Genomic DNA, 26,656 nt, shown 5'->3' with positions numbered 1-26,656 from the left:
TGCAGCTCTAGTGCAGCGGCTCCTCCCCCTGCCCGCTCCCGCATGTAACGTTATCAGCTCCTTCAGTCTGTTGCATTGTCTCAGTGGGGACGCCGCGTGCAGGAGCACAGCACCATGGTAACTCCACTGGACCGGGAAGCTTATAAGTGACATCAGGGAAGGGTTGTCAACAGCAAATGAAGACGAGGCTCGTTGATGCTGCGCCAGTGTGCCGCTGGATTCATTCGTACTGGTCTCGTGCCAGTCCGCCCGAAGCTGCGGGCTGCATGGCGCGTTAGTGATGGTGGTCACATTTTGCGTATCGCGTTAAGTCAAGCGGCTACTATGTTGCTATCGCCCGTCCGGACCCGTGTTGCTCAACCTGGAGCCGCACCGTAGCTCACTCGTTCCCCCTCGTCAATTTGCACGGCAACTGAGCAACTGAGCGGCGGTCAGCGGTGCGCTCTGGTCCCGCCTGCCCGGCGGCACCCCGACGAGGATGGCCGGCAGCCGCGGCTGCGTGAACTCGCTGTGGACGGGCACCGATCGCGTCCGCATCGGAGAGCGCCTCAAAGCGACGCTCGCTGGGGTGCTGGAGCTGGAGCTGCTCAGGTGCAAACATCTGGAGATGGTGGACACCGCTCTGGAGGACCGAGCCGGAGAGCCGCGGCCGGAGGAGGCGAGCGAAACCCCGGAGAGCGCCGACTCGGAAGCCGAGCGTGGCTCTGCGACATCCCGCAGGCAACAGGTCAGTCAGTGCGTCTGTCACGCCGCTTTACATGACGGGATTATTAAATATGGATGCGGGGATGATGGTGATCTGCCAACAAGCCGGTCCCACTGCGGCTTGGTCGGCAGATTTCAGCGCTGCCCGGCGGCGCATGACTGTGCTGACGGCTGAGCACCCAACCGACTGAGATGGTGCCAGGGGCCATCCATGCTGCCTGGTCATTTTACACAGTAGTAGTGTGTGACCGTCCCATGGAGCAAATGTCATTGAGGTCAGAGTACCAGGACCAGCTCAGTCTGGCTGGCTCTGTGCCCTGCCTCAAGGTTAGAGAGGAGGATGTGGTGGGATACAGGAGCTGAAATCAGGTGCAGGTTTTAACACACAAGCCAGCCACCAGACACTGCTGCAGTTTGTTGGCTCTGGCTGGTAAGCTCATCGGCTGTAAAGGTCACTTTGGCACCCAGTTTGCATTCAAATCACAATATAAAGGTCTAGACTCCATCACAGTCTGTCATGTTGTCCTGAGCAAAAAGTGCAGTTTTTATCCTGAAATCTTGTGCGCTCCAGTGGAGTCTTCAATCTGAAAGGTTGCGATGTGTGATCTTCAAACACACAGATAAAGTAACCCATTTCCCAACCTTCCCCTGAAATGCATACGTAGGCCTTTGTGTGGTGGGAATGTGGTTGCTATGGAGGACAGGATGTGAGCAGGTCCCGTGCTGGAGGCCTGGATACTGAGGCTGTTGGTGGTCTGGTCCATTATTTGTAAACATGAACTATATTTGAAACTGTGAACTGATGTAAAATCAGTTGGAAATTAGAGTAAGTGACTGTTCGTGTACTGGTTATAAACAAAAGGTGTTATAGTTTATTTTATAGGGGCATTGGCAAGAATATATTGAACCTGGAGCTGAAAATGAGTTGATTAGTCAATTAGAGGACTGAATCTTTCAAATAATTATTCATGAAAAATGGACAGAAGCTCCATGACATGGGTGGATCGACAGAATCCACCCCTTTTTTAACCGGAAGGGAGCAACAATAACAGCACCTAACCACGACATCGACAACTTTTTAATAATCGTTTTTCGAGCCATTAAATTTCTCTTTAAATGTCATCAAAAAAGAGTTGCCTTATATTTTTCTATCCGCCTAAATCTCTGCATTACACAGAGACTGCGTTGCTGTGTGTGTTCGTCAGTCTGTCGTGGATTTTCTCCGGATCATTTCCAAACGAGTGTCATGACAGGTTTGTGTTGTGTTCAGAGTCTGCTGGTGCTGCATTAATAACATTTTATTGCTATTCTGAGAAAGTAACTGACACTTCATCCAGTTCACTTTGCACACAGTGTTGCTACACTGTGAATGTGTGTGCCTGATACTAATGAGCCGTATTAGTCAGCAGCCTGCAGCACATTAATGCATGTTCTGTCTAAAACAGGTCACAGCTGAGGTCACTTTTTGCAGAACGGTGTATTTATTTGATAAAATGATAATAAAGCACCTACAGAGTGCACTGAGGGGAGGAAGATAATAATAATCTGCTTTTATTAGTGCGAGCAACAGAAATGGCAGACCCATCGGAGGGTATCTGCATGGAAATGTGGCTCATAATGTTCCGCCTTCCTCGCCGCCCACCTCCCAACATCTTCTCTGTCGTTCCTCCCGTGGAGCTGAGATATCCTGCAGAGAGGCCGAGCAGCATTGCTCATTCTCACCTCTGAAGGGAGCTGCCAGTGTAGCAGAGCCGGCTGGCCCTCTGCCCTCCGCCCGGGCCGACCTCCGCCAACACAAACACAGCATTTGCATAAATGGAAACAAATAGTTGTACTTTGTTGTTTCAAAAGTGAGCACATCTCGTTTAAACAGCAGCCGGAGAGAAAACAAGGACGAGGGAGTAGATGTTTTGGGTTTCATACCTAAACACATTCATTTTTGACCTAAAATTCATGATTTACTGCTTTGACAAACACAGTTTGTTCTTTTAAAAATAATATTTGTAAACAGAGGATTGTATGACAACATAATGCGCTCTACCTTGAAACCCACTTAGTTTTTGTTTGTTTGTTTGTGATTTAAACTCTTGAAATGTGATTCACCATTTCTCTCAATAGTCCAGAGCGAGTAGGAGTTGGGATTATGGCTAGTTTGTGTCATCTGTGATGGGAAAAAATACAATTTAAAATCTTTTCCACAATGTTCTGGTGTTTGTGATGCACGCAGGTTCCTGAAAGAAGCAATAACACTCCCCAAGAAATACATCTTCAACATTCTTTGTGGAAAGAAAACACATTTGTTTTATTTGTCATTAACAGCATTTATTTCAAATTAAGTATTTAACATATATTTTATAAATTAGAAGAGAACTTATTTGTAACATTTTAATCTTTTCACACTTTTCAGCAACTCCTCTTGCCTTCAGAATGGTGTCAAGGCCGAGTTGTTCAAACAAGGATTGTTGCTGTTTAATGTTCAGTATTCAAAACAAAATTATTCTCGCTGAAGAAAGCACATGAGGACAGGAGTGGGGAAAACAGGGATTATGCTGGAAAGCTTCCCTTACTTTGAATTTACATTACATTAGTCAAATTAATCATGAAACAGAAAATGAATCAGCAACTATTCTGTTAATTTTCTAATGCAAAAATTACGCAAAATCCATTGGTTTCAGCTTCCAAAATGTGAAAATTGGTTGCCTCTTCTTGTACTAACATGAATAACTGTGGGTTTTGAGCTGTCGGCTGATCAAAACAAAGCATTTGATGACATTTTTTACATGTATCTGCTGTTTTATAGACCAAATGACTCATCAATGTTATCGAGAAAATCAGCTATAAAGATCACAGTTATTTGCAGCCATAATACACAGTATTTGTACAAGTCTCTACGCCATCTGCAGTGCTGCATGCACTCTTACTGAGGGCAGCCTGTCTTGAAATTAGGTTTGGTATTGGAAAGCATCATCTTACATGGAGAGCCATTACCCTGACTTGTGGAGTGAGACAGCTTTTGTTTCTTGGTTCTTGCCTCGGGATCCTTCTGAGCTCACCGAAAAAACCCTCTGTAACCCTCATGCTTTTATGTGCGAGGAAAGATTCACCTGAACGTTTTAGAAAAGCTGCAGCACATATCACTCCATCCAGCTGGTGAAGATGAAGCTGCACAGCGTGGGCTATCTTTTAATTCCAATACCACATTTATAATGCATGAAACAATAAACACTGCGCCGTGTAGAACAAGCATGTACTTCTCACCAAGCACCCGCTCCTGTTTGACCAAATGATTCTGCCTCAACATGGCAACCGCTGCCATTTGTCTCGCTGTAATGACATAAAGCACTTATTAAGAGGAGGTGTGCTGCTTGTGCAGCTGCCATTACTGTAGCATTATTGTCCAATCGACCCATATGTTTTCTTTATATCGTTCCAGTGGGGCTGAGCTGCTCCCTCACATGGAGGAATATCATGTTACAGAGCTCTGTGCAGACCCCCACCCACTTGCCTCTTATGATTTGATTATACGCTGGTCTCTGTGTAACATTATATCCTGTAATGTGCAATGCATTATATTGTTGGGGGATAATATGGAGGAGATGAAGGACGGATATATACACACATCTAACGGAAGTGAAGGGAAAAAAACTTAAGCTGAGTCCCTTACAAGTGCAGATAGACAAACATGTTCTTTTATGGCAGTAAGAAGAATTTGCAGTGAGTGGGACTTTGTGGCAGAACAGTTCGCAGTCACAGCAAGGCCGGATTGTGTGTGTGTGCTCAGGCTGAGGAAGAGTTAAATGTTTCACCGGGCCTGTTGTGCTGTTGTGGTTCTGTGTGGGAGGAGAAGCGAGCAAGAGTTAGAGAGCGAGCAGCTGTAGCTATGGTGAGCATGGGGCGGCTGGCTCGAAGGATATTACAGAAGTGGGAGCGGGAGGGGGGGGGGGGGGGGGGAGTATTTGTCAAGAGGTGTGGGGGAGGTGGGGGTCCTTCAAGATGCCCTTCTCTCTCACCCGGCAACCGCACGCCCCCTCCCCTACTCGCCTTCCCTTCAACGCCCCCACTCAGTGACTCACTCTTATTACTCTCTGTTTTTGGTCCCTCTCACTCTTTTTATAATTTTTTTTGGTCACCCACTCAGCCTCGACTCACTTCAGATTCACTGGGAAATTAAAAAAACTGGGGACCGGAGTGAGCAAAAGCTCCTAATCTCACAAACCAGAGGGGAGTTAAGTCGAAGACAGGTCAAAGTCTCAACTCTTTCTCTTTTCCTTCCTTGCCTCCTCATTCCATCCCCCCTTTCCCCTTCTGCCACTCCGGCTGCTCTTTGTTACGTCATCTGTCTTCTCCCATTATCTTCTAAACCCCCCCTCCCGCCCCTCCTCTCTCTCTCCTGTCAACCTCGGCAGTGAGTCACTACCTGTATTGTTTCCTCAGTAAGAGGAGGATTGATCAGTGCCACTCACAGTGTTTCTGTTGTCTGGGCTCGATCAGTCTAATGCAGGGGCTCCTCTTGGCTGCTGTCCTGGAGGGGTTGGGGATTTGGAGGATAATTGGAGGGGAGGGAGGGGTTCTTCACCAAGCGCTTACTAATCTAGGAAATGGAGGCACTTTGCTTTACTTAACAGGGCGGTTGTTGTTGTTGTTTGTGTGTGCCTGTGTGTGTGTGTTTGTGTGTGTGTGTGTGTGTGTGTGTGTGTGTGTGTGTGTGTGTGTGATGTCTGTGTGTGTGTGTGTGATGTCTGTGTGTGTGTGTGTCGGGGCTCATTTCATTATTCCTGACTGTTCTGGTAAGCGTTGTCACGCCACCGGAGCGCGTCTGATAAGTTATATCATGGATATTCATCCCAACATTTGTGTTTTAAGCAGCGGCCTTATTGTCAGTGGTGGAAAGAGTATACATTTACTCAAGTACGTACTTCAGTAAGTAGTAGTATTATACTCCAATACTTTTATTTGACAACTATAGTTATCAACTATTTTTTAGATTAAGATTGTACATAAAAAAACATAGACAATTTATAAAATACAATACGTTGGTAATATGTCTATTAGGGCATGGGCCAACACTTGAATTTAAATAGGAGATCTGGTAACAAGCGATGAGAAGTGAAAACAATGCTTCTTCAATATTGTTTGTGGAAATAAATGCATTTAATTAGCATAACAATCAATATCATACATAATTCACTTTGGGATCTGCAATCTGTTTTTATAAATAGAACCAGCTTTGACTTCCAAATTAAGTATTTTCCATGTGTTGTATAAACTAGAAGAGAGCTTGTTTGTAACATTTGAACTCTTCTTTCCTTCAGAAGGCGTTTCAAGGTCAACTCGTTGAAATGATTGTTGAGGCGGCTCATGATTGATGCTGCACACCTCGAGGCTGTCTTGATTTTCAAGATGAGATTCATAAGAGATGATGAGTAGCGGTATATGAGGGGCCAATCTTAGTATGTGAACATGCATGAACATCTGGAGAATTATGCTCACTATAATTTACAATCTTTCTCAGAGGGGAATTTCTGCTTAAGTGAATAAGCCGCGCACTGTGTATCATAATGAGTTATTATTCCTATTACACCGATTAGACGATCCCATCCACGTCAAAATAGACCAAATGTCCTAATTTTGATATAGCTCAGATGTTGTTTCTGAATGACGAGATGCCTTTTCCTCCATATCACTAATTATTTTGACAAATATGTTGTTTGTGTATATCATCATAGTAACAACATTTAGATATTTTATCAAAGACATTGTAATATTTGATTTTGTCAAACTTGCTCAGGTCTAACTGGTCTTGTTTTGTTTTTCTAAGGCTCCGTCTCCCTCAGATATCGTGATATTGCCCAGTCAGACCAGCCCAGAGGACTGTGGCATTAATTCAGGGGACGGGACGGTCCACTCCTCATCTTGCAAGGGGGGTAACTCACGCTGGTCCTCTCTGTCCTGGGACGTCCCTTCTGACCTGCTCTCACCCCCAGATGCCAGTGGTATGGTCCATCTAGACAGCGACTCCAGGCCTAGTTCAGGTAAAGGGACACACTTGTTTTCAGTGGCTCAGTGTTTGGTCCACAGCTCTGACCAGCTCCCCTTGTGTAAGCGAAGCACTATTAAACATTAACCGTGCTCTTTTTAACTTGTATTTACTTGTAGGGACTTGGCACTGACTCATTCACTGTCAGCTTTTCTTGCCAAACTCTTATCCACTCTCATTGTAACTGTGGTCTGTGTGTCTCTCCACCCAACTCAGACAGTCCTCTCCCTGCTATGCACTCACGCACGCCTTCTTGTTACAATTCTTTACTCTCTTGCAAAGGGTCACCTGAAACCTAAAAGGCAACTTTTCAGAATTTTAGACTTGAAGTTAGTTTCATAGCCTCTCACCTTTTTATTCCTCCAAATGTTGAATTCCAATGAGTTATTTTGTGATATTTTAGCAGCTATTGCAAAAATTGCGCTTGTGTTTTTTTGACTGCAGTACACAGAGGATCCAGTGTTGTGACGCCTTTCTACTGGAATTCATGCGACTGATGTTTGCGTTTCTATAGGCGATGTCTTTGTTTAGCTAGTTTTCATTGATCTACCTGGTTCACTTTACAGTATATACATCTGAATTACAAAACAGGATTTCACTTCTCAAGAAAGACTTAATAGACAAGGGGTATATGAAACAGCTAACACCATACTGTATGTAACAGTTAAATTAAATATTACGAGTAATGCAGTAATAAATAAAAAGAAAACCAAGTGAAAAATATAATCCCTAATTTGAATAAAATAAAGAGTATATATTACATCAGGATTACATTATTAAAATGAATCAATTGTTATCTATTGTCATTTAGATAACATAAGAAACAAACCTACTGAACCTTTCCTCACTCTTTCAGGTTTCTATTCAGTGAGCGGGAGCTCTCTCTCTGACTCTTGCTACTCGGTGTCCAGTGAGGCGGCTCAGGGGGGATCGGTGCCAGCAGCCAGACCCCTGAAGCAGTGTGAGCCGGTTCCTCTGCCCGCTGACAACACTGACGTCCTGTGGTCAGAAAGTAGTGTGCCTCAACAGCAGCCTGCACTGCAGAGCAGACCGGAAGACACGGGACCAGCAGAAGGGACACCAGCTTCAGGTGAGCTGGCAAAACGTCAACTGAAGATATTTCAAGGAGTGCTCTGGCTATAAACACCTGAAGAGCTCTAATATGAACGTTTTGTCTGAAATTCTCTTCTCTTGTCTCTTACAGTCCAAAATGTGATTGAAGCGACTGGTCTGAGCTTCCTGTCAGAACTCTGCTCAGGACTTGGTGACTCGCTGATGTCTTCCCTCCTCCCCCTTCTTGAATCCACCTCCTTCTCTTCCCTCCATCCAAGCCCCCAGACGGACCCTCGCTACTGCATAGACCTGGTGTCCCGTCGGACCAAAGAGGTGTACCCCTACCCCAGCCCGCTGCATGCCGTCGCCCTCCAGAGCCCTCTCTTCACCTCCCAGAGTCGGGAGCAATCAGCCTCTCCGAGCCCTGAAGGACCCCAAATATGTGAACCGCAAGAGTCCAACACTGACCCGACCCTGCTTCTCCAGCCTCAACAGCCCCCTGCCACTGCTTCTTTCACCCAGCTGGAGCAGTACATCTCTCGACTGGCTCGCCAGTACCAAAGTCGGGGAACCTCCTTCACCTCCGATCTCACTTCATCTGCCACCCCAGGTCAAGTCAGGCACAGAGGTTTTTGTACTCCTGGCAAAGGTCACGGCTCTACACAGTCCCTTTCTGCCTTTGAGAGCCGCAGTACACCCTCCACCCTGCCAGGAGGCAGCATCACTCCCTGTAAGTCACTGCTGGGTAACTCCGCCAGAATTAGCCTGAGCGCCACTGGGAAAAAAGCTACTAGGAATTCAATCAACCTGGGTAACCTTCCTTCAGCAACTGGGGAAGACGTGAACATAAATCTGAACCTGAACCTGAACTTAAACCTGACTCCTGGTTTAAATTCTAGCCGGGGCACGGTGGACAATCCCAAAAATGGCAGCTGTGGAGCTTTGAAGAGCGACTTTGCTTCAGCTTCCACGACCTCTGCTACATCTCTCTCCTCTGCTACACCCACCCCAGCACTTCGGGCCCGCCCTCGCATTTCAACATGTCCAAGTAGCCTGAGCCACCGCAGTTCCCTGGAGGTCACTTCCGGGTCTGGACCCAGTTCTGGATTTGGATCATCTAGCTTCTGTCGCTCATTAGACTGGAGCGGCGGTGCTCCACCTGACCCTGGACCCTCAGTGTTTGGTACAAATTCCGGATCAGCTCCGAGGTCTCAGCGCAGTAGCTACATCCAAGAGTCCAACTCCAGTCCCAAGATAAGCGAAGATTCCCCCATGGTGGAGGAGATCTCCCGCCTCTCAGGCCTCTCCAGGTCTGTCGTGGTTGGACTGATGGAACAAGGTGTGGAGCTGGATATTGACTGCTTCCAATCAGATACTGCAGGCGAGGTGAGGGGTCACAGTAAAACTCACTTGACAGCTCAGTCAGATCAGTCGCATGACTATACTCGACTGACAGACCTGAATCCCCAGAGACCAAAACAGCTGTCTCTCAGTGTCACCCATTCTCCACAGTCCCAGTCCAGCCTCACCCCTCCTCTATCACACTCTAGCAGCCCCATACACCCGTATCAGTCCATCCATATTTCCTCTCCCCACTACTCCTCACACTGCCACTACCAACAGATCCCTTCACCATCCGACCTTCCCTCCTCTACAGCCTCTTCCCCTGCCTCCCGCCCCACCACCAGGGGCCGATCCCCTCCCCGGCCTCTCCAGCCATCCCCTCTGGGTGCCACGCCGCTCTCCGTTTTCCGCCGGGATGCGCCCTTCCAGTGCTCCCTTCCTCGCACAAATACAAGGAGCTCTCCATTGGAGCATAGTGGTATCCATCCAAGGGGTGGATCACTTCGGCAGAGTGGGGGAGTAAGTGGGGGTAGTGGCGGGTGGAAGAGGGTGGAGGGGGAGGGGCTTTATAGAGGAAAGCATGCCTCCCACAAGTTGATCCGGGCATCCACAGTAAGCAGCTACGCCAAGAGAGAAGATTATAGCTCTGATTGGGCTGAGGAGCAGGAGATGGAGCGATCAGCAGCCCAGACACCCAGGAAGACCTCAAACAAACTCTGGAGGGGCTTTGAGGGACGCCTCTGGGGCAAAGAGTCTGAAAGCGAAAGAGAGGAGATGGACAGAGCTGAGTATGGCTACGGGTGGAGGAGGAACAGCGTTGGAAGTTGGAGGAGGGAGCATCGAAGGGGGAAGGCTTCATCTAGCAGCAATGATAAGAGGCCAAAAGTTGAGAACTCTCCCATCTTCTCAAAGAAAAGGGGAAAGGAAGATGGGGAGAGGCGTAGCACCAGCCTCAGGCTTTCCAGGAGAGCTTTGTTCAGAAGCGAGTCCCAAGGCTTGCTGGTGTCACGTAACCACAGCGAGGAGCAGCCAAAACGGCCACACTGGGTCTCCTCATTAGATGTCGGGCCAGGCGGCATGAGCCTCAGCAAACACGAAGGCGTCAGACGGCTGAGAGCAGAAGAAGACAAGCGCCTGTCCTCCACAGCAAGCCTCTTTAACCTCTCTCGCTCTGAGAGCCTGGAAGGCAGCTGCCTTTCCCTCTCTCCACTCTCCTCCCCTTCCTTCTCTCCATCTCCTCCTCCACGGATGCCCCTGCAGCGCTCTCGGTCACTGAGGGACTTGGGGAGGAGAATGTTTGGCTCCATGAGGTCCCTGAGTCTCAAAAGGAAGCCATCCAAGAAGTGACACTTGTACAATAAAAGAACCGTCACAGTGAATGCATCTTGTACACGTTAAGTTCAAAACACCCGTGATGGTTAGTATTATATTTCATGTAAAAGAAAATGCCATCATTTTAAAGCTTCATGACTTATGATTGATTACAGATACACTGGTTTTATGATAATGGTTATAAGATATACTAGTTATACTATAAGATATACTAGTGTACTAGTCCTTTCATCCACTGCCTGTATGATGAAAGTTTCTCTCAGGCACAGAAAGTCTGTAAAATCTGCTATTAGTTGCTCACATCCTTCAACTTGATGTTTTTGTACATTTTTAAAGAAACTTTTTATAGCATCCCAAAAAACTACAAAATGTCAAATTTTTCCATCAGCATAATTGCGATGCTTTGCAGTCAATTGATTTAATTGTCACCTAAAGTCTTTCCTCACTGACAATGTATTATTGTAAATTATACACCCTACAGTAGCAAGGGTGAGCCCTATGTCAGTGAAAAGTTGGGGAACAATTCCTTTTAGGAGCTGCAAAGAACTACAAATCTTCTTTATTAGTGTGGGTTTCAGTGGAGTTTTTAATAGTGTGAATGTCGTTTCAAAGAATTTAACACTTCAAGCCCAACTTTAAGATATTGAATATGAATTCATTAGCTACAAGCAGAACCCTCCTGTAACCATGTATGAATGTGTACCTGTATTCTTCTGCATGCTACTCTGTGACTAGTTCAGTGATTATAGCTATTGTGAGAATGTGATATTCCTTTTTTTAAGGGCAGCAGTGCCTCTAAAGTACAATCATATTGGTCAGATGATGACCAAAACCAAGCAAATACTCTTTACCTTGATATTGTGCTCAGGATTTATGAATGTGGAATGATTAAAGATATTGATGAGTTATTTGAGACAAAATGTGGCTTCTCATGGCTTATGAATAATAAAAGAACCATAACTAAACTTGCACTGTGCCTGAAATACATTATTAATCTTTTATAATCAAACTATTGTGTTAAAGAGACAGAGACCGGGTGTTATTTAGAAAACCAAATATTTTACTTAAACTCACAAAATCGCATTCACAGTACCGACCAGACAGCTGCAATCATGAATGCATAATCAGAACTTTTAGTGCATTAAGAGTGTCACTTTAGCTTTTAGAGGCATTTTTGTGAAATATCCAAACTAAATACAGCTTTGCATCCGTGTTGCTAGGAAACTAACTTCCCCATCCTCTCCTTTCTATTTTCAGCAGCGACATCTTTTGTTTCATTTTGACCGCCTCCCAGCATTCTGTGTGATTTTCAAGTCTTACTTTCCTATGCTCACCTGATCAACACCTTTAGGTAATATTAGTCAAGATGTGTTAACAATCTTTAGTTGGATTGTCATCAGTTGAGGCTGAACAGAGTCTCTCAGGATGAGGCTGGATTTGGTGGCTTTCGCTGGCCGGCTAAAACTCATTCACTGGGTTTGCTTAATCCCTTCTTCGGGGCTGCTCTTCACGCTGGGGGGAAACATGCCTCGGTACATGGCCCTCTCTTTTTGTAAATCCTGACTCAGTTTCTCCTCCACCCTCTGCAGGTGTTTCCTCACATTGGCATCTGAGACAGAAAAAGGAATGTGTTTTATTTTGTAAAAATATACTTTCCTTTATCCAAGAGCTGAGGACTAGTAAAGAATATGCAGGGTTATGCACAGGACAGACAGATTTACCAAACAAGTCTATGACAGAACCAAATGTTCTTTGAGTGAAAAAAACAGAAACTTGGCAGAGCGTCATATTTTATTTGAAAGACCTTTAATACAGGACACATTAAACATATCTTGTTTGTTTAATCAGTGACAAGATATAACGTGTAAATTAGTGACCTGAAGCAGTGCTGGTGGGTGGAAAGTTGGAGCTGACTTCATGACGAGTTAAGATAACTGGCTTTAGATTCATATTTAACTGTATGTATGTATACACTGCACTAAGAAAAGGAAGCATCACAAATGAGAACCGATTACACACTCAAGATAAGTATCCATCTTAAAAGGATTTGTGAAAACAACATGCAAGACGATAGCATAAGTGGACCCTGGTGTGCTAGCTCTTTTTCTTACCATTAGGCTGCTCTCTGCAGGCCTGGGTGAGGTACTGTTTGGCAGTGTGGGCATCTCCCATCTCCAGAGTGGCTACTCCGGCCCTGTACAGTGCTTTGATGTCACCCGGTCGCCACTGCAGCACCCGCAGGCTGTAGTCCCGCACACGAGAATAGTCAACACTCTGCTTCTGCAACAAACAGGCTGAAAGAGATATATTTATACATAAATAATATTATACATATGATAGCCGGCTGGCAATTTTCCTCATAATGCAACCAATGAAAAAGCTCCATTATAAAGAAGTCATCTCTTCGGAGCATCACTGAATTGCAGAGGGATTTGTTGGTTGGGCATTATTAGAACTTAATATAAAACTGACAACTACATGAAACTACTTAGCTGATACTCATATTTCTTTGAAGTGATACTACTTAAATAGATATGTTTAGGCCAAATATAGTACTTTTCAACACTGGCAAATGTGTGACAATATCTACCAGCTAAGTTGTTGTAGCAGTCCACTTGTGTGTTTCTCAGTGAAGCCTCCTGTTCAGGTGTAAGAGCAGGCACCTCCTGTCCAAACCCTTTGACCGACTTCATCACATCAGGGTCGAGGCCTCGGAGCACCAGCAGAGCTCGGTGATAACGGCCAATGGCTGAGCGAATGTTCTTCTCCCTGTAGAAAATATTCCCTTGTGTTTTCATTTGGGCCGCTTCCTGTAGCGAAGTCCAAACTGACTTTACAGACGTCTGTCGGTGTCTAGAAAAGCTTGATTCTGCTGCCTCCCCATACACATCCATGCTCTCATCTCCTCCTGCAGCCTCCATTTCTGCAGTTGAGCTCATCAGCTGTTGAGATTAATAAATACACATTAATCCTGGGTCTGGTTGTATGCAGCACTCAAGTGGTTCGACAGTTTTTTCTTCTTCTTTTCAGCACTGGTTATTAAATACTGCGGGAATAGAAAGAATTTAAGAAACCGGACAACATTATCGATGCGGTGAGTTTCTAGGAAAGCAGCAGGTGAGAGAAGCTTTTGGGCTCTATCAAGCAGCTGGGAAATATAGAGTTTATAGAACAATGGGCAGCAGTAGGAATGAGTCATTAAATTTAGCGAGTGGAGATGTTAGTTTAAATCCAGTAGTTGGCGGTAATACAGCATTTTAGATGTCAACCGCCATTAAAAAAACAAAGAAGAAGAACCTCTCGAACGACGAATACACGCATAGTGGCAGCTTTCTAGAATGAATTAGTCTGGCAGGTGCACGTTTTTTTAAATTGTTAAATTCACTGGTTTCACCCTGAATGGATCTGGGATCGTTGCGCCCAACTGTAGAACTATGTCAATTTTGCCAAGTAACGTTAGCTGGATATCTAATCTCTAGTGCAGCTGCGTTTGTCACACATGAGACGCCACTTTACTTTGTATTCAACCTACCTGCGTTGGCGGACTTAAACGAACGTTGGCGGACTTAAACGAACGTTGACGGGCTTAAACGAACGTTGTGAGACGTCACGTCACAGCAGAACGTTGACGGTTTGCGGCTTACAGCTAACCGAGCTAGCTAACCTTCCCACACACCAGCTAACGCTCGTTCCGTTCAGGATGTCCGCTCGTCTTGAAGGGGTTGGCGTCTTCACGTGTGACGGAAACGTTTCTCACCTTATTCGCATCCAGAACAGATAATCATCGGACAACTACTTCTGGCCGTTGCCAATCGTTCTGCGTTTGTACTGGTGGTGCTTCCTCGCTCTCTGGAGAAGAGATCAAAACTTGGACTTCTTGCAGCGTTACCGCCACAACAAGGCCAACCCAGGAATTACCAGCACATAAATACAGGAATATCTCATGCCAGTGCTATATTTAATTCATGCGTCATGCACTCTTTCCAAGTTTTTTTGTGGGTTAAAAACACCTTAATTAAAAATCTTATAATGTTAAGTGGGATAACTGTAAACTATATTACCAGATAAGGAGATGTACCATATATTATCATCATCTATTTAATTATTAAAAAATAAATGTCGCTGTTTTAATCTCCTTGTACACTTGATTTAGTTAATCTCTTTCACGATATCAAACTAGACTCATCTCTGTTTTTTCAGAAAGTGCAAAACTCAAAATGCAGTTATCCAAGATGCTGTCCTCTGATTCCGATGATTGATCAATCAATTGGAGCCATCGTATCGACATTAAACAAAGTTGATTCAAAGATGACACGGGCGTTACCAACATCAGCACAGTGCACCGATCAGCTCGCGACCATGAGCTAACCAAGATAGCACACTCACGTGCAGTAAAAGCACGCACGGCCGGTCCAGCTACTTCATCAAAGCAGGAAAAGTTTGGTAAACAACACACTTAGAGGGACTTTATTCTCTGCTCAGGAAGACATTACTCCTTTATATCTTTACATAAAAAAAATCGATGTTTGCTGCTATATTAATGCTTAGAATGTTGAATACAGCTCCTTTAAAACATTGTATTATCTCTCAAAATTCTTACACCATATATGTATTTTGTCTGTAAAAAAAAAAACCTGTCAGCATGACAGTAAATACTTTTTATTTCAATCCTGCTGATTTGTGGTCAACATGAATTCAATCTCATTATAAACTTCAGGTTTCTCCTCCTCTGCGCCATTGCTCACTAACATTATTTTTTGGGGCGTTTTTTGGATTTTCACTTTAAATACGTCCCATCTCTCAGGAATCAGTCCTATATTGAAGAGCAGTGATGCAAGGAAGGAGAACAATAAAGTAGCAAATATATTGGACAACATGCAGATCGTCTGAACAGGAGAGTGCTGGACATATACACCGTTCTCCAGTGTGCAACCTGGGAAGTGGAGAACAACAGGCAACCCTATTGTTGGCTCGCCGCTCAGCACTCTCAGCAACACTCCAATAATCAAGCCCATGGTCGAACCGTAGCCATTGGAGATGGAAAAGAAGAGGACACAGACAAGTTGAGGGAACATGATGGTGTAGGTTATACCTGACCCCAGAATCCAGAAAAACAAAATGCTGTTGTGTAAGAAGGTGAGTAGGGTGCCAGCTAAGCCCACCAACACCACGGTGGCACGGATCACCCACTGGAGCTCCCTGTCTGATGCCTGCAGAGGGGAAAAAGCCTGTAAGTTGAAACAGAAAAGGAATAACCACAAGTCTAATCTACCCCTCAGGTCTCCTCTCACCGTAGTCCTCAGTGTGTTCTTATAGATATTGGATGTGAAGATGGAGGCAGCGGACAATAAAGCCGAGTCTGTTGATGACATCACTGCAGCGGCTACAGCTCCAATACCAATGATGGAGATGTAGTGTGGGGTGAGGTGCTGCAGAGCAATAGGCAGAACCTGACTGGCCTCACCGCGCTCGTATGGGGTCGCAGAGCCGTATGCGGTTGAGTTCCAATCTGACGACAAAGATGTGTCATGAATTAGCATAGTCTCTCTACACATTTGCTATTTAATTAAATTGTTTTACCTGTTGAAGCGGCCACTGCCCCGATCAAGACGGATGGGATCCCTAGTATGAAGATGAGGGGAGCTGCAATAAAACAGGTGATCTTTGCTGTAGTTGATGAGGCAGCTGACAGCGTCCTCTGATGGAAGTCTTGATATCCAAGGTTACCCAGTGACTTTGAAAAAACAAAAGGCAAGGACCACAGTGGAAATAAGTCCGTAGTTGTTGCCTCACTTCACTTTTAATTTCCATGAAACCACAAACGGTGGAATTTAACATATTGCATAATAATTTAATTTTCAGTACAATATGTCAGATAAATGTAACTAAAATCAGCATTATATACACACTTTCCAAACAATAAGAAACCTGCTTATATACTGAAGAAAGAGATGTCCAAATTATCTTTTCCAATCTCAAAGTTTAATGCCAGGTGGGCAAGAAAACTATCATGTTCTCAGACAACCTTGTTTCATAAGGACATTTTGACTGCACGTTAAAGTAAAAAAACACTTCTGTTCTTAAAAGGTTCGCTCTGTTCCTCATTCATTTCTATCGAAGCCTTTATGGCAAATTCAAACATTTGTTTCAAATTTAGAACACAATAGAAACACGGATCCCAGTGTTTAGAAATGAAGATGTTTTGTTTTCTACCAAAATACAAACTGTAGCATCACTCTCATGCACTGGTATTGATCCCTCCGATCAATATTTATACTTTTATGAAAAATATAACACCACATTCTTTTTTGTGGCAGTTTAAGGGTACATTTTATTGAACGAAAACATCATTTGAGCCTTCCTTTGAAGTGTTACTGATGACCCTAAGAAGGGCTCTGTTCTATTCTGTTCTCAGTAAGCCATGGGGAGCCAGTGTGCACAATACCACGACTCTTAAACTGCTGAAGATAAATGGAACTCAGCCATTATTCATTTGAGTATGTACACTTATTAATTTACTGCTGTGTCAAAATGTAACCCTTACCAATATTAAGAAATTATCAATCCACCTCCATACTTTTTCTTTTTCCACCGAACCAATCCAGGGGGCCTGGTAGGTGAAGTTGAAAGCCGTCTTGGTGATGTCAGTTGAATGGGGGTTCATAAAGATGAATGGGACACAGAACCACTGCAGAAAAGACAAAGAACCACTGACTTCAACCTTTTTATAACATGTAATTTTACTCGATAATGTGTCAGTTGTACATGTGACTAGCAGATGCTTGTAGACTTTGCACAGTACCTTGGCAAAGCATCACACACTTTTTTGTTAAGTAAGAACAAGTTAGATGATGTTGTGCCTTGAGGGAAGTTTTGTTGAATCCAATAAAGTGCAAGCTAATACAAGAAAATATTTGAACAGCTCCAGGTTGTTGCAATAAAAAAAAAGTTTGTGGAGAAAGGGAGGAACTCACCAAACTGATGAATATGAGGCTTAACTGTATGATGTCTGTATAGGCGACAGAGTAGAGGCCTCCTAGCAGTGTGTAGATGATGGCTACTGTGGCAGAGATCCAAATGCAAACGGAATAGGGCAAATCCAGGATCACACTCATTGTTGCACCTAAAAAAGACAACCACACAATCACATCTAGGTGAAAATTACGATTTTATACATTTTAAAACAATTGTTCTTTCTGTTGAGTATTTTGTGCACAATATATGATTAGATGAAGTTTTGATAGATGGTTTTAACTTTAACTTCCCTTTGCTGTGTATTCTTTCATGTAGTTTCTGTGTGTAACTGACACAAAATACTTTAAACAAAGACTGTGCGTCAAATTCTAATTAAATTCAACCGTTGTCTCTTGACAGCTGTCAACTCTTTCAAGATTATGAAGTGAAAGTTTAACATTACAAAACTTATTTGTTTGAATTCTTTCCTCAGGTATTGAAACATGTTTAAACATTTGGAAATATTATACTCGCCCAAATACAAATCGCTTGTGGAAGAACAACTTCTTCAAGAGAGCCAAACTACAAAAGTGCTATAAGTAAGTGCCATCTAACTGCTACTAAAGTGCTATTGGTGCAAATGAAAGGCAGGTTTCATTCCATGTTTTAAACCAAAAGAATATTAATTCATTGGAAATCATGTACGTTCTACACGGTCCAAAAAGTAAACAATGGTTTGAAGTATAAATGATATTATTGCAAAGTGTCTGTGTGACCTACCTAAACCAATTAGAGTTCCTGTAACCCAGATGATGTCAGATATCAGCAGTGCCAGGGACAGAACTGCACTTATTACATTTCCATACTTGATCTGAAACGGGTCCATCATCGTTACATATCTTTTGTCTCTCATCCTCTCGGCGAAGAAAAGTCCACCTGAAGAATTGAATCGAACCAAAGGGTAGTGTTAGAAAAATTCACTCGACCCCTCGGAGTAAAATCATTAAAACAGGAACATTTATTCGTTGCAAGGAAGGAGCAGAGTCAGAAGTACAACGTGACAGACAAATTGCATATCCAAGACTGCTCAAAGATCTCTCAGAGAACCACCTCTTAAATACTAATCATGACCCACTAACAGAAACCCTCATGACGTCTTCGTCCTACTCGGGACCCTTTTCCCTCGTCCCATAGAGCGGTTTGTAAGAAAGGGCCATATGAGAACAAAGGAACTGCACGTGCTTTCAGACAGAAACATACAGATTCCCCTGTGTCCCTGCTATCAGGAGACATGTTGAGTTTGTGTGTAATATTAAACAGAGAGAGTAAGATGAGGAGTCTGAATATAACAGTGAAACAGTAAATTATTAAGCGTGAATATTTTTTTCTTCCAACAGGTAGACATAATTTGTTTCACAGTGCCAAACTGATTTAGAATTGTCCCCCTTGAATATTATCAGAATGATAATAGATAGTTAAGTTTTTTATTTCACACATTATTCTTTCCTGTCATTATTATTTCCTTCAGGATGAACACAGTTTGTTTGCAGTAATTTTTTTAACGTGACTTCAGTATCAGGAATGTCATTTATAGGACAGATCGGCCCAACCTAACTATACCACATACCACTGTTTATCTACTACAAGCCCTGACACAACAGTTAAATATTTCAGATGTTGCAATATTTTTTTCAGCTGTGAAATCATACTAAGTGATGTTACAAATGCCCCTTGATATGTCACTACTGGGGGGGAAAAACAATGTTTTATTTATATTTTGTAAAAACATATACACGTGATGCCATTTTAAGATGCCTGAACAACTGTCTTACCGATAATGAAAGACAGAGCGGCTGTTATCGGCATGACAGCCCACGTCAGTCCCAAAGTTGGATTGAACACTACCTCTGTCAGACCAAGAATGTAGCCACCTCCAACAAATGTAGCTGTAGGACACACACACACACATGTGCACGTGCGCGCGCACACACACACACACACACACACACACACACACACACACACACACACACACACACACACACACATATTTGTGTTACTAAAATCATCATAGTGTTTGGATGTTAATGTTGTTGTAATGCATTTGGCCTGCATTGAGGGCCAAATCAACACACTCACAAGACTGAATGTGCCATACACACACACACACACGCACACACACACACACACACACACACACACACACACACACACCACACACCACACACCACACACACACACACACACATGTGAGAAATACCAATTTTTCAAAGTAGTTGCAGCATAGAATACTGTTCCATTTAACAATTTATGTTGTTATATAAGTAGCAAAAAAAAATAAACCGTTGTAATTGCATTATACATTTTAAACACCACACTCAGCTGCCTTTCCCCAACAGAATACCAATTGTTTGAACCCCCCCGCCCCTTTAATAATGTTGGCACGTTACAACATGTTACAAAATAATCAGTGGTGGAATATAACTGACATACTGCACTTGTATCTGTATTTTACTCCACTACAGTTTTTGGACAGCTTCAGTTATGAGTTGCTTCGAATTGATGAAAACAAAACTCAAGTAATAAATGACTGTATTATTTATAGCTATTAGTAAAGTCAAGCTATCCCAGCAGTATATAAAGGAATAGCCAGAGGTTGTTGTTGTTTTTTTTTACTGTAGGAGGGAAATGCTACTTTTACTTAAGTAAAATATCAGAATATGAGTAATGCTAATCACCTGAGTTAAACACTTTAATATCCAGTAGTTATCAGTGACTATAGGCATCTATAAAGTATTAGCCCATAGGTATTTTTTGTCTTAACGGCGGCATGTGTTGGCCTAGTTGCTGAAGTAAGCATGCTTTTATGTGGGAAGTCTTTAAAAAAAGGTTTTGAAAGAGGTAGAGTTGTTGGAATAAGGCAACTATGGTTGCATTGTACTTACCATTTGGCTCATTGTGATAGCTTTAATTTAAAGAATACATTTTAAAAATCCATCCAGATGTACCCCCGAAACTACTTATTCTACTTTAATTTGCTTTTCTTTGAATTCAGCTGTGCCACACTCACCTGTCATAGTGAAGACTCCCACCACCAGGCTGATGCCCCTGTTGCCCAGCAGAGTGATCTCTGTTTGGTCACCCAGGCTGCTCTTCTGCAGCCGCTTGGTCTTCATGGAGGCCCAGATGCCGGTGCCCAGCACCAGCAAGTAGAAGAGTACCATCAGCACTAGTCCTGGCATGTTCAAGGTCATCATGCAATGACTGATCAATGGACTGTGGCTCCCACAGCCTCTGTGTGTAGAAGCAAGCAAAACTGGTTATGCTTTGGCGGCTAGCACATATAGGGCCAAGGTACTTGGCTCCACCCACTTTAAGCCAGCAAAAAAAAAAACAGTAACGGTATTAGCACTCCGCGGAAGAGGCATAAGGTTAGTTTAGGTTGTCAGACACAATCCCCCACCTGTGAGCTTTAGCGTGCGTGTGTGTATATATGTGTGTGCTTGTGTGTGTGTGTGTTTGCGCGTGTTATTACATTTTTTTTTCGATTGCTAAACGACAGTGGGCACAACTGGAGTCACATGTGCAAAACTCTAACTACAGTCTGCACTACCAACAGTCACCGGAGCTAAACAGTTCGCATCACCTGCAAAACTCATTCCAAGCAACACAACTCTTAACACATGGCTCAAAACACGCTCAGTGCAGCCAAACACTATGCACAACCCTCACTGAGATGACACACACTGTCACTCAGAACACACTGAGAGTAAAAACACAAGCATCAAACAACAATACAGAAAATACAAACTTAATTGTTTGAACAATTTCAGTGACTTCATACAAAATAATATTTTCTTCAAAGAAAAGAGTGACATTCTTTCACATGATTTATTAATTTTTTTAGAACGTAACAATTCTTTAAGATAAATCAAAATTAGCAGTTTGCTTCAATAGTCTGTAATAATTTACGGAATTATAGTAATGAGAAAAAAAAAGGTAGAAACTAAAAGTACATACTGTAATTCAAACAAATAATGAAGGGGCTAATCCTGCCTCTCTCTAGCATCAGGCCACATGTTTTCATCAACATCCCATCTAATGTTCTCTCTTGCCATGCACCTGGGGAAGAACCTTCTGGAGTGCCTTATCAATGCACCTTTCTCCCTCCATGAAATTCTCCCTCCATTTCCAAAATGAGTCTTTCTGAGATCTACCTATATACTGTAATATATATATATGTGTGTGTGTGTGTGTGTGTGTGTGTGTGTGTGTGTGTGTGTGTGTGTGTGTGTGTGTGTGTGTGTGTGTTTACTAACAAGTCTAAAACAAGACACCTGCTTATCCTTTCAGCTGAAATTGCAATCAGCAGTGTTTGAAAGGCACAAGGCTGAAATATATTCGGTTTTGAATGTGTGGTTCACAGTTTTGACAGCACTGTGTTAGCATTTGAACAAAGTGCTGTAAATCCACAGCGTTGTGCAGGTTGTGGTTAAAGTCATGGGATAAGTGTGTAGAGTTTTGAAAACTGTGTTCAAGCAATGAAAAACAAACTAGAGTTTGGTCCACATGAACTGCTGCTGTGCAGACTGTAGTTAGAGTTTTGCACATGTGACTCCAGTTGTGCCCGCTGTCGTTTAGCAATCGGGAAAAAAACTGTAACATCAGTGATTGAAGCAGAATGCATACTTTTAATCGTTCATCCTTGGGACCAACAACAATAACTTCTGTTTTATCTTTATTTAATTGGAGAAAATTCTGGCAAATCCAGATGTTGACTTCTTCAATGCATTTAGCCAGCCCTTGTATGGGATTATAGTCCCCTGGTGATATAGTTATGTAGATTTGTATGTTATCTGCATAATTATGATAACACACTTTGTTGTTTTTCATAATCTGAGCCAGTGGAAGCATATAGACGTTGAACAGAAGAGGCCCCAATATTGAGCCTTGGGGAACACCTGATGTCATACTAATCTGCTTTAATGTGTAATTAGCTACCGACACAAAGTATTGTCGGTCCTTTCAGTAGGATTCAAACCAGTTAAGTGCTGCGCCAGAGAGTCCCACCCAGACTTTCAGTCTGTCTAGTAGTATGTCATGATCGATCGTGTCGACTGCAGCACTAAGGTCTAGTAATCCTAAGACTGAAGTTCTGCCACTGTCTGTATTTATGTGGATGTCGTTAAAACCTTAACAAGAGTAGTTTCAGAACTGTGGTGCTGACGAAAGCCGGACTGCAAGACATCAAAACTGTTATTTTCAGCCAAGAAGTTGTTCAGCTGTTGAAAAAACACTTTTTCCATTATTTTACTTAAAAATGGGAGGTTTGATATTGGCCTATAGTTTTTCAATATTTCAAGGTCTAAACTAGCCTTCTTTAGGAGTGGTTTAATAACAGCAGTTTTTAGGGCTTGTGGCAAAACATCCGAGAGAAGGGATGTGTTTACAATTTATAAAAGGTCATGCAGTGTGAAATGTTTTTGAAAAAGTGTGTTAGTAGAATATCCAAGCAGCAGGAGGAGGTTTTCAGATGGTGTGTAATGTCTTCTAGGTTTCTTTGGTTAATTGAATGAATTTGTGTCATGATATTTGAATGGATGCTATTTAAAGATGTCGACAACACATATCCTGTGGTTGGTGTGGAGCCACCGACTGCCTGTCTAATTTTCTGAATTTTGTCAGCAAAATAGGAAGCAAATTGATTGCATGCCCAGGTGGATTGGAGCGTAACAGTTACCGACACCGGCGGGTTTGTTAGCCTGTCCACGGTAGCAAATAAGGCGTGTGTATTGTTATTGTTTTTGGTTATGATGTCATAGAAGAAGGACTGCCTTGCATTTCTAAGTTCCAAATTATAATTTGAAAGTCTCTCTTTATAGATACCACAGTGAACCTGGAGATTAGTTTTTTGCCACATGTGCTCAGCTTTCCGACACTCTCTTTTCTCTATTCGGACCAGCGTGGCGTTTCTCCAGGGGGGCTCTTTTATAACCCGAGACAACCTCTTAGTGAGTGCAATGGCATAAATAACATTCAAAAAGCCATCCAAAAGCTTATTGACTGAGATGCAAGAGAGGGCTGGCGTTGAGGAAAACATCTGAATAAATAGTTCACTGGTGTTTTCAGTGATACAACGCTTTGTCACAACCCCGGTTTGGACATTTGTGTGCAGGGAGATTGCACTCTCAAAGAAAACAGAAATTATTAGAGAGTGCAACATCAGTCACAGTAACTTTGGAAATGTTTAGACCTTTGGTGATGATCATGTCTAGAGTGTGCCCCTTGTTGTGGGTGGGACCAGTTACATGCTGAGTCAGATCATGGTTATCAAGGACACCACATAGCTCTATAGACCCTCTGTTCTGCGGATTATCAACATAGATATTAAAATCACCAACAATGACAACACAATCAAAATCAATACAAATGATAGACGGCAGTTCAGTAAACTCATCAAAAAAGGTTGCACAGTATTTAGGTGGTCTGTAAATGTTGAGGAATAAAACCTGAGTGGAATTCAGAGCCACATATTTAAAGGAAGTAAAATGACCAAAAGACATCTGCGACTGTTCCCGGATATAATCAGTGGTGTCAGTAGCCTTGTAGTCTAGACCCACACAAAATATCAATTCATGTATTTATCAGGTAGGGAAGATAGAGGATGGTTATGGAGCCGTTGTGGAGGCGGGGGAGGGGCACAGCGCTTTAACTTTGCTGTTAGTGTCAGAGGACTTAGAGTCAGTGGCGGAGGTCTAGCTGGAGGGGTTTTAGCACGGGAAATGACAATGCAGACAGGGTTGAATTTGGTTCCGGCACTGACCAGCTCTTCCATGCGGTCAGTGAGGAAAGGGACCTGGATGAAGTATTGGAGGTGGAAGTAGGTGAGGGGGAGGGAGGTAAAGACTCTTCCTCTCTGAGAGGAGGATCAATCCTTGATGCTGAGGGTGGAGACTCCTCCGCTTGGCTCTCCTTCGGCATCCTTCCCGTGAGGTCTCGATGGCGGTGCTGTGTGGTTATCTCTTGTTTAGACTCTTCTTGTCTCCTGTCTTTGGCAGTGGGAACAGACGGATGACGCAGGAAGAAAACTTGTTCAGGCAAACTCCATCTGCCTTAAAAAGATGTATACACTCCCAGAAAATGTTAAAAAATGTCAATACAATGTACTTTATGGTCAGTACATGCAGTTGACAGCCATCTGTTTAGTTGAAACAGCCTGCTGAATCTTTCATCTTCTCTCCTGGCTGGTGGAAGAGGGCCACTGGTAAACACCTCAGCATTGACAGAGCTGACAATAAAGTCAATAAAGTCTCTCTTCAGAACTTAAGACTCTTGTTTCACAATATCACAGCTTCCCATATGCACAATGAGGTTATTCATCGTGGGATGGTCAGCCACAATGTCCAGGATTTTGTCTCTCATGTTAGAGACCATATCCGGCGTAAAGCAAAGTATTTTGGTATTCTTGCTGCAGATCGTTCTGACGTCTTTTACAGCATGGTGACCAACAATCAGTGGCTTTTCCTGCTGCCTTTTACGTTGACATTTACTCTCAGTTCTTACCCTGCTTTGAGAAGATAGCTGCTTATCCAGGCCATCAGATTCAGGATGCTGCAACAATGGAGTAAACCTGTTTTAAAGTTGTAGGCTTGGTTGTTGTAGAGGTTCTTTTATTTTACTTTTCCCAGCTGTTTTCGGCCGTGTATACAGGGGTTAAGGAGGAATTCTGCCTGCATGGTAGTGCAGGCCAGCCAGTTGCATCAGAAATCTCAGGCGGCTGGGCTATGCCTGTGAATCGTCCTGGTCCTCCCACATCCTGAGACTGTAAATGCCTCTTCGGCTTTGCACTGAGAGAGTTCCAGGAAGGACTACCATTTGAGGTTTCGTTAACAGCTACACGGCCCTCCTGTTTCTTGGTAGGCCTGGTGGTAGTAGTTAGCTTTGTCTTAGCTTGCATTTGTACAGAATTCTGAGTCCATGGTAAAGTGGTATCATTCTGAAAACGGTCCAATTACCTCCACGTTCACTTCTAGTCGGTGGATTTTTGTTTCCAAAACTGCAATCTACTGCAAGAGTTTGTAGTAGTTGTCCATTGAAAGGGAAACGGGTGGCATCTTGCTGCTCCTCAGCTTTAGCTTAGCTGCTAAGTAGCCTTTAGCAATGTACCTTTGAACCAGCATAAGTAGGGCAATAACCAACTAAATCTGCAGAGAAATAGAGTCCCAGTGATTATTAAGTGTCCAGTAGCTGCTGCGCAAAGATTCTCACAGAAGAAAAACAAAAATATCAGAAGATATTAGCAGAAAAAGGCAAACAAAGGCAAGAGCCAGCAGAAAAACGACTGCACAGTAAAAAAGCAAGGAGCATAACGTAATACACTTTACAAAGTCGCATTCAATCGGATCAATAAAAGACACCTCTCTGTAATCCTCAGAGCTTGTATGAATCCATTAAAGTATGATAGATCCCTGTGGGTAGTATTGTTACCTGAAAAATCCAAATGCAGCCGGACTGCGGCGGCTTCTGTGGTCAGGGGATATTTCTTCAAACGTGACACAAGTCTTAAGCAAAAATGTATGCACATTGTAATACCCAGCATGCCTCAATCCGAGCATATTTAGGCATAAAGGTTATAACTTTTCCCTTTCTGAACTGAACCACACAGCTTTTTAAGTAGAATCCTTGGTAACTGTCCAATGCTTTGTTTTATTGATTGGCTTTGTTCATAGTTTCAAACGAAATATGTAATTCTTAAGGTTTTTAAATCCAGTTAAAATATATAGATAGATACTTACTTAATTAACCCTGCAAGTAGAAATTGTTTCATTACAGCAGCATTTATTTTACAGCAGCATTTGAAAAAAATTCCCCTTGAGGATTCATAAAATACATATTTATCTTATACATATAAATAAAGCAATATTAAATATAAAAATAAAAGACGAAGGGGTATTTGTAATATACAAAAAATGTGCCGGAATAGCAACCTTTTCCTAAAATACTGCCTGTCATGTGCAGTTGACCTCTAAAATCAGATGCCTGCAGTGCATCAATTGGCGTTATTTACCGCTTTCGACCCATTTGGGCCCACTAAGGGCCGTCTGTGGAAAGAAGTTATGGGATTTTAATTGAAAAAGAGGAGTTGATTACGAGGTGAAAGGTGATGGGGGGATCGTTGAGTTTGTTAAATATGGTCTGCTCAAAATAATTATCTTAGTGAAGGTGAAGCGT

General features: G+C 43.0%; 3 protein-coding genes across 4 annotated transcripts; 1 reads left to right on the top strand and 2 right to left on the bottom strand.

Annotated features, from left to right (window-relative positions):
- Positions 1–83: 83 nt before the first annotated feature.
- si:ch211-168f7.5 (nuclear pore complex protein DDB_G0274915) lies at positions 84–11,436 on the top strand. Its single transcript, XM_068588505.1, has 4 exons — positions 84–727; positions 6,524–6,737; positions 7,599–7,832; positions 7,947–11,436. The coding sequence occupies exons 1-4, from the start codon at positions 479–481 to the stop codon at positions 10,484–10,486; spliced, it is 3,237 nt and encodes a 1,078-aa protein (XP_068444606.1). The 5' UTR covers positions 84–478; the 3' UTR covers positions 10,487–11,436.
- Positions 11,437–11,548: 112 nt separating this feature from the next.
- ttc9c (tetratricopeptide repeat domain 9C) lies at positions 11,549–14,362 on the bottom strand. Of its 2 annotated transcripts, none has more exons than XM_068588531.1 (4): positions 14,229–14,362; positions 13,062–13,413; positions 12,583–12,765; positions 11,549–12,080 (listed from the first exon to the last, which is right to left on the bottom strand). In XM_068588531.1, exons 2-4 carry the CDS (start codon positions 13,408–13,410, stop codon positions 11,941–11,943), a joined length of 672 nt encoding a protein of 223 aa, XP_068444632.1. In that variant the 5' UTR covers positions 13,411–13,413; positions 14,229–14,362; the 3' UTR covers positions 11,549–11,940. The 2 variants fall into 2 exon arrangements, with proteins under 2 accessions (XP_068444632.1, XP_068444642.1); XM_068588541.1 differs by having other exon boundaries at positions 14,004–14,316.
- Positions 14,363–15,063: 701 nt separating this feature from the next.
- On the bottom strand, positions 15,064–25,954 carry LOC137791770 (high-affinity choline transporter 1-like). The gene is made up of 9 exons (XM_068586920.1): positions 25,913–25,954; positions 20,496–20,719; positions 19,258–19,371; positions 18,206–18,361; positions 17,446–17,594; positions 17,016–17,159; positions 16,052–16,205; positions 15,763–15,980; positions 15,064–15,681 (listed from the first exon to the last, which is right to left on the bottom strand). The coding sequence occupies exons 2-9, from the start codon at positions 20,680–20,682 to the stop codon at positions 15,136–15,138; spliced, it is 1,668 nt and encodes a 555-aa protein (XP_068443021.1). The 5' UTR covers positions 20,683–20,719; positions 25,913–25,954; the 3' UTR covers positions 15,064–15,135.
- Positions 25,955–26,656: the final 702 nt, after the last annotated feature.

The sequence above is a fragment of the Clinocottus analis genome, unplaced genomic scaffold (assembly GCF_023055335.1).
Source record: "Clinocottus analis isolate CAN_PGR_092001 unplaced genomic scaffold, fCliAna1.0.p SCAF_10, whole genome shotgun sequence".
Lineage (NCBI taxonomy): Eukaryota > Metazoa > Chordata > Actinopteri > Perciformes > Cottidae > Clinocottus > Clinocottus analis.
The sequence above is the reverse complement of the archived record's forward strand: the minus strand, read 5'-3'. Positions and strand labels throughout refer to the sequence as shown.